Source organism: Ursus arctos, unplaced genomic scaffold, assembly GCF_023065955.2.
Source record: "Ursus arctos isolate Adak ecotype North America unplaced genomic scaffold, UrsArc2.0 scaffold_2, whole genome shotgun sequence".
Classification (NCBI taxonomy): Eukaryota; Metazoa; Chordata; class Mammalia; order Carnivora; family Ursidae; genus Ursus; species Ursus arctos.
Window position 1 is genome coordinate 33234952 of NW_026622874.1, and position 13041 is coordinate 33247992.

General features: G+C 36.7%; 1 protein-coding gene and 1 long non-coding RNA gene across 3 annotated transcripts in view; one reads left to right on the top strand and one right to left on the bottom strand.

The window, feature by feature from the left end:
- The window catches only part of LOC125283455 (uncharacterized), a 75218-nt gene that overhangs the window by 37132 nt on the left and 25045 nt on the right, over positions 1-13041 (top strand). The gene's annotated exons all lie outside the window — the stretch shown is intronic.
- Positions 1-13041, bottom strand: part of LOC130541820 (membrane cofactor protein-like) — a 32113-nt gene that overhangs the window by 8698 nt on the left and 10374 nt on the right. For both annotated transcript variants that reach the window (XM_057315272.1, XM_057315273.1), the window contains exons 4-7: positions 11724-11809; positions 10691-10888; positions 3575-3757; positions 625-672 (exon numbers count right to left, since the gene is read on the bottom strand). In XM_057315272.1, the coding sequence (XP_057171255.1) occupies positions 625-672; positions 3575-3757; positions 10691-10888; positions 11724-11809 (515 nt within the window). The remainder of the gene's footprint in view (positions 1-624; positions 673-3574; positions 3758-10690; positions 10889-11723; positions 11810-13041) is intronic.

Genomic DNA, 13041 nt, shown 5'->3' on the forward strand with positions numbered 1-13041 from the left:
GTAATAGACTAGAGAAAAAGAAGGATAATTCTTTACTTGTATACTTTCACAAAGTTTGAAAATTTTGAAAAATATATTCATATACCACTCATGCAACAAAAAGCTATAAAAAGCAATCTAGGGGCACCTGGGTGGCTCAGTCAGTTAAGTGTCTGCTTTTGGCTGAGGTCATGATCCCAGGGTCCTGGGATGGAGCCCCGGGTCAGGCTCCCCGCTAAGCTCCCTGCTTCTCCCTCTCCCTCTGTCCCTCCCCTCTCCTTGTGCACTCTTCCTCCCCCAAATAAATAGATAAAATCTTTTTAAAGAGCAATCTATAATTAATAGTATACAATAAAAAATCTTAAAAGAAAACTGACTAGTGAAAACAAGGCCAAAAAACCCCTGAAAAAATGTTCACTTCATATTAAAAGGGCCTTAACTTATAATGAGCTCTCACAAATCAACAAGAAAAATATTTTAGAAACCTAATTTTAAAAAATGAGCAAACGGTATGGATAAATCAATGCAGACCAAAAAAAGTTCAGCTTCACTGATAATTAAAGAAATGCAAATTAGAATAAGACGTAACTTTGCATTTATCACTTTATAAAATTGTTAACAATATAAGCAGGAGAATTACTGTACCTGGATACTTTGAAACTGGAGGTTTGGGTGGATGAGTAGGCTTGAAACCTGGAAAAATAAATTTGATTCAATTCATCAGCCTTATCAATATAAAATTATTGATTTAATTTTGATTTTTGATTTTTTAAAAAGATTCATTATTTCTCAAAATGAAAAATACACATGCTTTCCAAACTTTGCAATTCTACTGCTGGGAATTTAACCTAATATGCATTTGCACAAGTGCATAAGCTGTATACTTAAGAATGTTTCACTACATCTTTGTATTTTATATGGAAATCCTAGCAGTTAACGGATAGTAAATCATAAAAATAATGTCTTCATAGTAAATACACATATCTTAAAAACAAAACAAAACAAAACATCCAAGTAGTATCATGCTACATAAGTTGTATCTTTTTCTTTTCTTTTTCTTTTTTTTTCTTTTTTTAAAGATTTTATTTATTTATTTGACAGAGACAGCCAGTGGGAGAGGGAACACAAGCAGGGGGAGTGGGAGAGGAAGAAGCAGGCTCATAGCAGAGGAGCCTGATGTGGGGCTCGATCCCAGAACGCCAGGATCATGCCCTGAGCCGAAGGCAGACGCTTAATGACTGCGCTACCCAGGCGCCCCCATCTTTTTCTTTTCTGCCTAGTATTTCTTGGGCCTTTTAAAAAATACTTGCATATTTAGATCTGCTATAACACCATTATATGTTACTGATCCTTTTGGTAGAGTCTTTCTCTAACTGATGGTAAAAAATGATTGACAAACCCGTGGAGAGATTTCTATTTTTTATAAAAGATCCCTGTAGTTTCTCCTCTTCATAAGCTTCTCACAATTCTTTCAAAAACTAAACTGTAGGGGCACCTGGGTGGCTAGGTCTCTTAAGCATCTGCCTTTGGCTCAGGTCATGATCTAGGGTCCTGGGATCAAGTCCAGCATGGGGCTCCTTGCTCAGCGGGGAGCCTGCTTCTCCCTCACTCTCTGCCCCTCCCCCTGCTTGTGATTTCTCTCTGTCTCTCTCTCAAATAAATAAAATCTTAAAAAAAAAAAACCCAGCTCAACTCTATCAGTGTTTTATAAATCCTTCATGAAATGTTTCTGGCTCAACTCCTTCAAGGGAGCGTATGAACAAACACGGTACACCACACTGCACAGACCCATGAGGACCATGTGAGTGAACACGGATGGGTCAAGGAGTATAAATTTCATCTGTAATCTTAATATATCAGTCCACCAAAAAACCATTTCTTTCCCTCCCAACCTCACAGCACTCAACTAAAGTACACAAGGAGGCTATCAGGTACTAGGTTTACAGGAATTATAAAAAGAAGTATTCTCATTACCATGTTAATATGTGTAATTTCCCCAAATCCTTTAAAATAGTATGGCCACAGATAAATTAAAAGCCAGTATTCATGATTAGTTTGAGTTCAACACCTTTGTGAAACCGTAAAGCCCACAGAAACGAGGTTCCTTGAGTAAGCAGAGCCAAACTAGGGCCCTGATGAGGTCGGCCCAGGCTAATAGCTCTTCCCACTTTCCTGTTGTCTCTTGCTTTCCAAGGCAGAGAGACCAGAGATAGCAGCCCTGAAATCAGGAAGATATTTCCTTCCATTATAGCAAAATCAGCTCTCAAGTCCTAAGGAGAGTAGCTGACAAGCAGTCCCTGCAAGAAATCTTCCATTTCATTTCAATGAATAAGGATTTTTCCTGCCTTTTGGTTGCTATGAAATTTAGGTAAAAATGCCCAGTAAAAAAAAAAAAAGAATAATTGTAAGAAGCGGGAAGGGGTGGGAGTGAGGGAAGACATTCAGGTCTTTTTCTGGAGATAGCAGAAACTTCCCAGTTTAAATTGTGCTACATAAAAAATGAAACAAGACAAAAAACCTAAACGGGTTGCAGTCCAGCAATTGAGACATAGTCCTGGACAAGGAAGACAATCTAAAAGAGCCAACAGATCACCTCTAAAAGGAATAAAACAGCCAAGTCAATGACATGTTAAGAAATAGAAGCCACAGACCTTCCTCTTTACTAACATTAATTTGAGTGATGCTATAAAGTCATATGAGGTACATTTAGGAGCTTCCTAAATGCCAGGCACTGTGCTAAGTGCTAAATGCATCCCATTCACACTTTTGTAACTTGCCCAAGTTTACATACGTGTTTATATCTGCAGACTATGCCACATAATTTTAGAATAACTATATATAACAACTAAATTGGCTTTAAACATGTCCTTCAGGGGCGCCTGGGTGGCACAGCGGTTAAGCATCTGCCTTCGGCTCAGGGCGTGATCCCGGCATTGTGGGATCAAGCCCCACGTCAGGCTCCTCTGCTGTGAGCCTGCTTCTTCCTCTCCCACTCCCCCTGCTTGTGTTCCCTCTCTCACTGGCTGTCTCTATCTCTGTCGAATAAATAAATAAAATCTTAAAAAAAAAAATAAACATGTCCTTCATCCTTTCATTACTAAAAATAATGAATGAGTGTAAATCAAACAACTGTAAGGGATTTTTGTTAAATATAAGCAGGAAAGTACTAATCTGAATGACTCAAAATTGGAGGTTTTACATTGGGAGAGACTGATACTGGAAAACCAAATAATGTAGGATCAACTACGTGGGAATTACTGCTTTCATTTATATGAATTACATCTTTCATTCTTGACTTACACGTGTAAAAATTCTCATGCTTCAATCTCCTCTAAAAGTGGTCACTATGCATTCTTAAAAATACTACACAAGAGAAATTTATATACCTGTGTGATGTACATGATATGTTAAGACCCTATGAAAACATACAAAATCACAACATAGAAATTATCTCACGCCTCCATCATGGAAATAATTACAAGACAGAGTTAAGTACTAAAATGTCCTCTTTTCAATGATTCAGTATCATTGATATTTAATGTCAAAGAAATAAAAATAAAAGCTAACCCAAAAAGACAGAAAAAGACATTTATACCTCTGATACATTTTGGCATCTCAGGCTCCCAAGTACTTCTCCCACCACAGAACACTGGGTTGCTGCCATTAAGATAGAAGCCTGGGAGGCATTCGAATAGAACCACTGCTTGGTAGGAATATTTGTCTCTGATTCCTGATACCAGTTTTCCATGTTCAACTACTGGATATTGACATCTGACCACTGAAAAGGGGAGAAACTCCAGAATTAATGGAAAGCAGATTTAACACAGGAACAGAAAAAAAAGGTACAAGGTAATAATTTCCAATGGGAAGAAACATACAAGGAATGAAAGGCAAGGTGTTAAAAGAAAATTTAAAAACACCCAAGAAACCTGTATACATATGAACATTTTAACTCCGGGGAAACAGATTTAGAGAAATCTAATAATGTTTATCCACCTAGAAAAGACTAGCATTACGGTCTATTGGCTTTCCTACATTTTTTCCCATTACTGACGAGGTTTGAGAGAGGCCTGACCGCCACATACAAATTTGGGGTAAGTTCAAGAGCAACTTTTGATCCTCCTTTGCTCTAGGGATTTTTGTAAAGGTCATGCTGACACTGATTGCAGTACTCTGCTTTTCTAGAAAGGTGGGAAACACCCTTCTGAGAAGGTAATACTTGAGCTCAAACTTAGAAGTTCAAAAGCACGTAGCCATGCAAAGACAGGCAAAAAGGAAGTTCTCAGCAACAACATACACAAACGGGGATGTTCGGTTAATGGAAAGGCCAATGGAGTTAGGGCGGCGTTTTCCAAACATCTTGGCCTGCAACCCAGGGATCAAACAACACATTTTATGCTGTAAACCACTATATGAGCACACAGGCCTGAAATACAAGTTAGCCTCATACCAGCAGACTCTGCTATTTCCCATTCTACTCTACCTCTTAACAAGTGAACTACTGGTCAGGACCTGAGAGAGTGATTTCAGGATCGATGAACGGGCTGGGGAGAATTTGGAAACAAAAACCAAAACCACAGGGCTGGGCAGTGAGTACAACAGAACATCTCTGGACATGAAATCTGAGCAAGAGATAAGGGCCAGGGAGTGGATACCCTTTTCAACCAGAGGACTGCTCTTCCTCTGTTCCCAGGGATTCTGACTTTCCATCAGCTGTCATTTCCCTTCAGCCTGAGGAACTTCCGGTAGCAATTCCTATAGTGCAGGTCAGCTGGCGACAAGTTCTCCTGGCTTGGGTTTATCTCCAAACGCTTCATTTCCTCACCTTCAGTTTTGAAAGATTTCTCCTTGACAGAGAATTCTAGATGAAGGGTTTTGGCGTTTTTCCAGCACACTAGCAGACACTGTCTTCCAGTCTCCACTGTTCCTCAGGACAAGTCGGCTGTCACTCTTACTCGGGGGGGGGGGGGGACAGGACAGTACCACCTGTGTTTATGCTTCCCTCTCCGACTGCTTTTCCTTGCACACCTCTTGTTTTCAGTAGTTTCACCCTGATGCCTTTAGCTCAGTGGGGGTTTCTTGGTAAATGAAAACAACGTATTTATCCTGCTGGGGTCACTGGCTTCCTTGGTTCTGTGAGGTTATTGTTTTGGGACAAATGTGGATAATTTGTGGTCAATATTGATTCAAACCATTGTCTATCCTGTTCTTTCTCCTTCTTTCTGAAGCTCCAACAGCATGTATGTTTGGCTTCTTGCTACTCTTCCACAGGTCTGTGAGTCTCTCTCTTTCTAATATTTCCTTTCAAATCAGTCTCCTGACTTCAGGTTCACCGATTTTTTTCGCTCTTGTGCTAAACTGCTGTTAACTGCACTAATGGCTTTATGTTTGCTAGACCCAATTCACATACAGTAAAACTCACCCTTTTAGGTACACACCTGTATTAGGTCTGACAAATGCAAATAATCATGTAATCACCACAATAAAGACACAGAAAAGTTCCATTACCCCCCAACATGTCCTCATGCCACTCTGTAATCAACCCTCCCCACCCCTGCAACCACCTTCACCAACCAGCCAAACACTGATCTGTTTTCTCTCTCTCTACAGTTGCTTTTCCAGAATGTCATAATGGGATCACAGCCTCCGAGTATGGCTTCTTTCACTTAGCATAATGCATTTGAGATTCAGTCCTGTTGCTGCATGGATTAGAGCTCACTCCTTTTCATTGCTGAGTTGTAGTCCACCAAGTGGATGTACCACAGTTGTTTATCCATTCACCAGTAGAAGGACAAGTGGGTTGTTCCCAATCTGTGGTGATTTAAAGTAAGGCAGCTGGATATTCTCACCCAGGTTTCTATGTGAGCATTTTTCATTTTACTTGGATTGATGAGTTGTATGGTAAGTATATGTTTAACTTTATGATAAATGTAAAAATAGGTTCCAAAATGATCATACCACTTTGTATTCTTACCAACAATGTAGAAAAGTTCCAATTGCTCTATACTATTGCTGGTACTTGGAATTAGTCATTTGTTTTTAATTTCAGTCATTCTAATAGGTGTTTAGTGGTATCTCTTTGTGGTTTTAAATTATATTTCTGTAATTACTAATTATATTGAGAAACTTTTCATGTATTTTTTGCCATCCATATATCATGTTTATTGAAATGGGTCTACTCAAATATTTTGTTCATTTTTAAAAAATGGGTTTGTTTTCTTATTATTGAGCTTTGAGAATTCTTTATGTATCATAGATAAAAGTCCATTATTAGATATGTGCTTTGCAAATATTTTCTCCCGGCCTATTGCTCATTTTTTCCCATTCTTTTAACAGTTCTGTTGTAGACCAAACGTTTTGAGCTTGGAACATCCAATTTTTTTTCTTTAAAAGATCACACTTTATGTGTAGTATTTGAAGAAATCTTTGGCTAGGTCACAAATATTATTTTGTTTTCTTGCAAAAGTCTTACAGTTTTAGGTTTTACATGTGAATCCGTGGTCCATTTTTCCCCCTAAATTTTATTTATTTTTCAATTTTTTAAAATTTGAGTATAGTTGACAGATGTTACCTTAGCTTCAGGTGTATAAACATGGTGATTCACCATTTCTATATGTTATGCTATCCTCACCACAAGTGTAGCTACCACTTGTCACCATACCGTAGCATTGACTACATTTCCTATACTATACCTTTTATTCCCATGACTTATTCATTCTATAATGGGAAGTCTGTATCTCTCACTCCCCTTCACCAATTTGTTTATCTCCCACCTCTCCTTCCTCTGGCAACCATCAGTTTGTTCTCTGTATTTATAGGTCTGATTCTTCTTTTGTTTGTTTCTTCATTTGTTTGGTTTTTTAGATTCTTCATGTGAGTGAAATCATATGGTATTTGTCTGTCTCAGTCTGACTTACTTCACTTAACATAATACCCTCTAGGTTGATCCATGTTTTCGCAAATGGCAAAAATCTCATCCTTTTTGTGGCTGTGTAATATTCCTGTGTGTGTGTGTGTGTGTGTGTGTGTGTGTGTGTGTGTACACATCACATCTTCTTTAGCCATTCAACTACTGATGGCCACTTAGGCTGCTTCTGTATCTCAACTATTGTAAATAATGCTGCAATAAATAGGAGTGCATATATCTTTTCAAATTAGTGTTTTTGTTTTCTTTGGGTAAATACCCCATAGTGGAATTATTGGATCCCTATGATCCATTTTGAATAAATATCGGCTTCTGGTGTTAACTTAGGTCAAGGTTCCTTTTTTTTTTTTTTGGCACATGGATGTCTAATTGTGCTGTACCATTTGTTGAAAACATTGTTTTTCTACTGAATTGTTTGTACACCTGTACACCTGAAGAAAATCAATTGGATATATTGGGAAGAATCTAATTCTGGTTTCAGTATTCTATTCTATTGCTCTATATGGCTATCCTTTCACCTATACCACATTGTCTTGATTATATACCTTAAGTATGCTTTATATAGTCTTACTGGCAGGTAGAGTGACTCCACCAAGTTTTTTCAAAATTGTTTTCACTATTCTAGTTATTTTGTCTTCCCATATAAAGTTTATGTTTTTTAAGATTTTATTTATTTATTTGACAGAGAGAGACAGCCAGTGAGAGAGGGAACATGAGGGGTAGTGGGAGAGGAAGAAGCAGGCTTCCAGGGGAGGAGCCTGATGTGGGGCTCGATCCCATAATGCCGGGATCATGCCCTGAGCTGAAGGCAGACACTTAACGACTGAGCCACCCAGGCGCCCCTTCCCATATAAAGTTTAGAATTAGCTTAATTTATACAAAAAGTTCTGCTGGGATTTTTATTGGGATTGTGCTGAATTTAGATAAATTACAGAGAATTGACTATTATATTGAATCTTCCAAACCATAACTAATGTATATCCCTTCATTTATTAAGGTTTTCTTTAATTTCCTCTATTAGTGTTTAGTACATTTTAGCCTTAAAATTTTCTTATATATTGTTAGATTTATACTCAAGTATTTCATGTTTTGGAGCTCCTGTAAATACTCTTTTTTTAAAAATATTTTTTTATTATATTATGTTAGTCACCATACAGTACATCCCTGGTTTTTGATGTAAAGTTCGATGATTCATTAGTTGCGTATAACACCCAGTGCACCACGTAATACGTGCCCTTCCCACCACCCATCACCAGTCTATCCCATTCTCCCACCCCCCTCCCCTCTGAAGCCTCAGTTTACTCTTAAAAATTTCAATTGCTAATGGTTTATTGCTAGTATACAGACATATAACTGTCTTCTGTATGTTGATCCTATATTTTGCAAACTTGTTAAAACTTCAGTCTTTGGAATCTTCTACACATAATTGGGTCATAAGTGAACAGAGACTTTATTTCTTACTTTCCAATATGTATGCCTAATTCTTTCTCTTGCCTTGTTGTAGTCGCTAGGACATCTTGTACAATGTTGGTTAGAGTGGTGACAGTGGATTTCCTTCTCTTTTTCCTACCATGGGGGAAATTAGTCTTTTACCATTAAGTATAATATTAGCTCTGAGATTTTTGGTGATGCCTTTTATCAGATGAGATAGTTACTTCCTTTCCATTCCTAGTTTGTTGAGAAATTTTATCCTGAAAAAGATGAATTCTATCAAGTGCTTTTTAAAAAACACTTATTAAGAGGATCATTGTTATTTTCGTTATAGTCTCTTGATAGAGTAAATTACACTGATTAATTTTTAAATTTGAACCAATCTTGCATTTATGGGATAAATCTTACTTTGGTATGATGTACTATTATTGTTACATATGGCAGGATTTGCTTTGTTGATATTTTGAGAAGTTTTGGTTCTATGTTCATTAAAGATACTGTTTGTAATCTTCTTGCAAAATTTTTGTCTGGTTTTGGCATCAGGATAATTCTGTCCTCATGAAATTAGAAGTATTCTCTCCTCTCAAGTGTTTTGAGGAGTTTGCATAGAGCTACTATTATTTATTCCTGAAATGTTAGAATTTTCCAGGGAGGCCATCTGGGCCTGCAGTTCTGATTGTGGGGAGGTTTTTAACTAAAAATCCTATTTCTTTAATAGATATAAGACTATTCAGGGATGCCTGGCTGGCTTAGTGGGTAAAGCATGTGACTCTAAATCTTGGGGTTGTGAGTTCAAGCCCCACACTGGGCATAGAGGTTACTTAAAAAGAAGAAGAAGACGAAGACAAAGACGAAGAAAAAGATGAAGATGAAGAAGACGAAGAAGAAGACAACGACGACTATTCAGGTTATGTATATCTCTGAGTGAGCCTTGGTTGGTATTTTGTGTCTTCCAAGGAATTTGCCAATTTCATATATAAGTTGTCATATTTATAGGCACAAAGTTGTTTTCATAATCCCTTAAATATCCATAGGATATTTAGTGCTGTCTTCATTTTCTTTCTCGATATTGATAAAGTATTTTCTCTTTTTATTTCAGTCTGGCTATAAATTTATCTATTTTATTGACTTTCTCTAAGAACCAGGTGTTGGTTTCATTAATTTTCTCTTTTCAACTTCATTCACTTCTATTGATATTATCTCCTGTCTCCTTGTTTTGAGTTTAATCTGCTCTTCTTTTTTACCAAGATTACTGAGACTTCTATTTTTCTAATGTAACTATTTCATGCTATAAATCTTCCTCTAAGCGATGTTTTTGATGTATCAAATTTTATGCCATGTTTTCATTTTTATTCAATTCAAAACACTTTCTAAATTCTCTTGTGAATGCTTCTTTGCCTCATGGGTTGATTAGAAGTGTCTTACATAATTATAAAATATTTGAAGATTTTCTAGGTTATCTGTTTTATTTCTACATTCATTCCATTGTAATCAGCTAATATATTCTGAATAACTTCAATTTTTAAAATTTTGTTAAAAATTTTCTTGCCCATTTTAGAGAATGTTCCATGTGCACTTGAAAAGAGTAAATATTTTGGGGCGCCTGGGTGGCTCAGTAGGTTGGGCATCTGCCTTTGGCTCAGGTCACGATCTTGGGGTCCTGGGATCAAACCCCATGTCAGGCTCTTTGCTCAGTGGGCAGCCTGCTTCTCCTTCTCCCTGCCCCCTACTCATACTCTCTCTTTCTTTCTCTCTCTCTCTCTCAAATAAATAAAATCTTAAAAAGAAAGAAAGAAAGAAAGAAAGAAAGAAAGAAAGAAAGAAAGAAAAGAATAAATATTTGCTGTTATTCAGTGGTTCCTTTCTTCCAAGAGTCAAATCCCCTCTAGTGCCTCCCTGGTTTTGATCATTCTCCAGTGTCGTGAACATTGTTTTTAAATATGTTTTGTCCAGACCTTTTCAATCTTGGCAGTGAGAGGGCTAGTCTTTTACAATTTATTCTGTAGCCAGAACTATCAGGTATCTTGTAATATAAGAAAAGATTTTCCTACTCTTAACCCAGTATGTGTTGAATTTTTGGGTTCTTTCAAGCAAAAAATTCCTAACTCATGCATATACACAGTAGTTTACGGTATGTGTGAACAGGAATGCTGAGAACATGTGGGATGAGGAGAAGGGAACTCTGTAACTAGAACTGATTTGACTTGACCTGTATTAATCTACATTGGAAGTCAATTTAACAGGAGGAGGAAGCACATATGACTGTTTTGTTTACTTATAGATAAAACTATTTATAAAATGTTTCCAAATTTAAAATTTATAAATGAAGAAGGAAATAAATGGAAATACCATTACCTTTACACTGAGGAGGGGCACTACTCCACTTGTCAGTCTCAACACAAATAAGTTTGTTGTTTCCAACAAGTGAAAATTCATCTGGTCCATTTGAAGGATCACAAGTATAAGTAATTAATTCATTATATTCAAATATAGTTCTGTGACTATTGCTGTATTTTCCATTTTTTATTTTTGCAGGTGGTTTACAGTAAATCTCTTAAAAAGGAAATAAGAAGAGGAAATAAAGGGCAAAAGGAAAAGTGTTAAGATCACATTATAAAGTCCTACGAACAGCCTTCAGTAAAAACATTAACAATTTCTACAAGCTAGCTGTGAATCCAGTACCTATTTAGGTTCCTACAAGAAAATAAATGATCCCAAATTCAAACCATGCACAAATAAACTTTCAAAACACAAAACTCATTTTCTTCAATACCTTTACGAAGTATCTATTATTACTTTATAAAGGCATGCTAAGTTTTGTTCTAGTCGTCATAAAAGGTACTGAAATTTTAATGAGAGACATGCTTGTGATTAAAAATAAAATTCACTGCTAGCTGAGAAATTCTTTATATTTAAATATAACCATTTGCATATGTATATATCCATTTGTTAAATGAATGATTCGCAATAATACCAAGACATTGTCTTTCCTCACTTTCATCCTTATGAACATACAGTGAAATTTTCCAGGGCTACAAATTGTGTGCTTTCAAAACAGACTGAATCCAGATGTCCCTCTTTAAGCCAAATATTAAAGAGATTTGCAGAAATGTAAAACAATGGCACTATTTTCAGTATTTGTTTTGGAAAATTTATTTTTCATAAAAATATGCTGAGTATGTTAATGTATTGAGCTTACTATTCTTAAACATGAATAATTATTTTTAAAACTTCACATTTTTTATTCCGATATAATGAATATCAATAAGCACAGGCCACATAAAGAAAAGCTCTTTGGGATCTTTGTCAATTTAAAAGCATAAAGGGGATCTGAGGCCCAAAAGACTGAGGCTTGCTTGTCTAAATTCTAAAATGAAAATTTACTTACTTTTACACTTCGGTAATTCATCACCCCAAAACACATCATTTCCACGACGGTTACAAAGTACAATTTGTTTTCCAGATAAGTAATAACTGAGAAAAGAAAAACTTACTGTTTTCTCTATTAGTGAACAAGAGGAACATAAAAATGAAAATTTTAATACTGTTGCTATTCTACACCACAGTAGTTTGAGGGAGAAGTTTCTTAAATACCATTGTATAGTGAAAGTGCTACCATATCTGCTCTTAATTAGATAGAGTTTCTACATTTGAACCCTCAGTGACCAAAAGCAAAGATGTCCAAATAAATCTGCTGTAACTGTCAGTCTGGCCTCTTTGCTATCTCCAGCAATCACATTACACATTCATTTCTATGCCTATGGTCACACCATTCTTCTCAGTAAAAACAGCAACCGAGTAGAAAGATTAGGCCCTAGAGCTTGCCTGTCTGGATCCGAGTCCCAGCTCCATGACTCACTTTCTACCTGAGCTCAGACAAGTCCCTTAATTGTCCCCTTGCTCAGCTTCCTCATCTATGAAAAGGGGATAGCAGTGCATACTTCATGGGATTATTTCAAGGGTTAGATGAGTTAGCATCTGGTACATAGTGAGTGCTAGGCAATTTTTACCTCTTGTTAATATTCTTTCTTTTTTTTTTTTTTTAAGATTTTATTTATTTATTTGACAGAGAGAGACAGTGAGAGAGGGAACACAAGCAGGGGGAGTGAGAGAGGGAGAAGCAGGCTTCCCACTGAGCAGGGAGCCTGATGCAGGGTTTGATTCCAGGACCCTGGGATCATGATCTGAGCCGGAGGCAGATGCTTAACGCCTGAGCCACCCAGGCACCCTCTTGTTAATATTCTTTAGGTAAGAATATTTTTCTGGGACTAGTCAGGAATATTATTCAATGAAATTTTCTCTTGTGATTTAAATTCACAGTACTCTCTTCTCCTGCTGGACTCTTACTGTAATAATCATGAATAATTCTATTTATTTGTTACTTCGCATTTATTATTTTGCTTTGACACCTCTCTATACATTGTGTTTCTCAACAAGGCTACAACTTCTTTGAGAAGAGAATATGTCTTAAACTTTTTGTACCCCTCAAACTGCCTAGCAGGCTTGTTCTACATAACTACTAATTGGATGTTCCAATATTTTTACTTGATCAAATTAAAAAAAATAGTTGGTGAAACTGTTTATTTGTGGATCCAGTTGTTTTTCTCTACATTATGGTATTTAGTGGAGGATTCTGGGAAAATGGCAGAATAGGAAGCACTAAGAATCTGTCTCCCCAACCAGACAATGACTACAATGGCGGAATT